General features: G+C 63.6%; 1 protein-coding gene across 1 annotated transcript in view; it reads right to left on the minus strand.

The window, feature by feature from the left end:
- Window positions 1-1,200, minus strand: part of LOC106778229 (uncharacterized PE-PGRS family protein PE_PGRS54-like) — an 11,898-nt gene that overhangs the window by 344 nt on the left and 10,354 nt on the right. The window contains exons 5-7 of the mRNA XM_022776118.1: window positions 915-1,184; window positions 425-799; window positions 133-305 (exon numbers count right to left, since the gene is read on the minus strand). Of these exons, the coding sequence (XP_022631839.1) occupies window positions 133-305; window positions 425-799; window positions 915-1,184 (818 nt within the window). The remainder of the gene's footprint in view (window positions 1-132; window positions 306-424; window positions 800-914; window positions 1,185-1,200) is intronic.

Here is a 1,200-nt window from a genome sequence, read left to right on the forward strand (position 1 = left end):
CAACACCACCCCCAAAACCACCACTGCCATTTCCACCACCACCGCCACCACGACCATCTTCGCCACTACCACCACCACCAACACCGTCGCCTCCACCGCCGCCACCGCCACCACCACCACCACCAACACCACCACAATCACCACCACCACTACCGCCGCCGCTGCCGCTACCATCGTCGCCGCTACCACAACCACAACCACCACTACTACCACCATCCCCGCCACCGACGCCATCGCGACTACCACTGCCACTACCACCACCAGCACCGTCGCCAACCCCACTGCCACCACCACCACAACTACCACTTCCACCAACACAACAACCACCACCAAAGAAAACACCACCACCACCACCACAACCACCACCACCGCCGCAACCACCACCACCACCACCACTACCATCACCACCCCCACAACAACCAACCCCAGCACCACTATTGCCGTCACCGCCTCCACCGCCACTGCGACCACTGTCGCCGCCATCGCCAATACCACTGCCACCAGAAGCTTCACCGTCGTCAGTGCCACAACCGATGTCACCACCAGCACCACCATCGTCGCCTCCACCGTCGCCGCCTCCACCGCCACTCCCACCACAACCAGCACCAGCACCATCCCCACCACCATTGCTGCCACCGCCACCACCACCACCACAACCACCACAACCGTCGTCGCCGCCACCACCATCGCCGCCGCTGTCGCAACCCCAACCACAACCACCGTCGCCGCTATCGCCGCACCGCCACTACCACTGCGACCACCACCACTCCCACCGCTACCACACCACCACCACCACCTCCTGCACCACCACTTTCACCACCCCCACCCCCACCACCACCACCGTGACCGCTGCAGTGACCACCACCACCTCCACCACTACCACCATCACCACAACAACAACCAACACCTCCAACATCAGCACAACCACCCCCGCCGCGGCTAACACCAAAACCCCCACAACAACCACCACCACTGTTATCGCTGCCATCGCTGCCACCGCCACTGCCAGCACTACCACCACAACCACCACCACCGTCGTCGCCAGCGCTGCCACCACCACAACCATCACCGCCACCGCTGCCGCAACCCCAACAACAAACAACGTCGCCGCCACCCCCGCACCACCACTACCACTGCCACCACTACCACCACCGCCACATCCACCACCACATCCACCACCACCACTTGCACCACCACCAA

This window comes from Vigna radiata, unplaced genomic scaffold (genome assembly GCF_000741045.1).
Source record: "Vigna radiata var. radiata cultivar VC1973A unplaced genomic scaffold, Vradiata_ver6 scaffold_247, whole genome shotgun sequence".
NCBI lineage: Eukaryota > Viridiplantae > Streptophyta > Magnoliopsida > Fabales > Fabaceae > Vigna > Vigna radiata.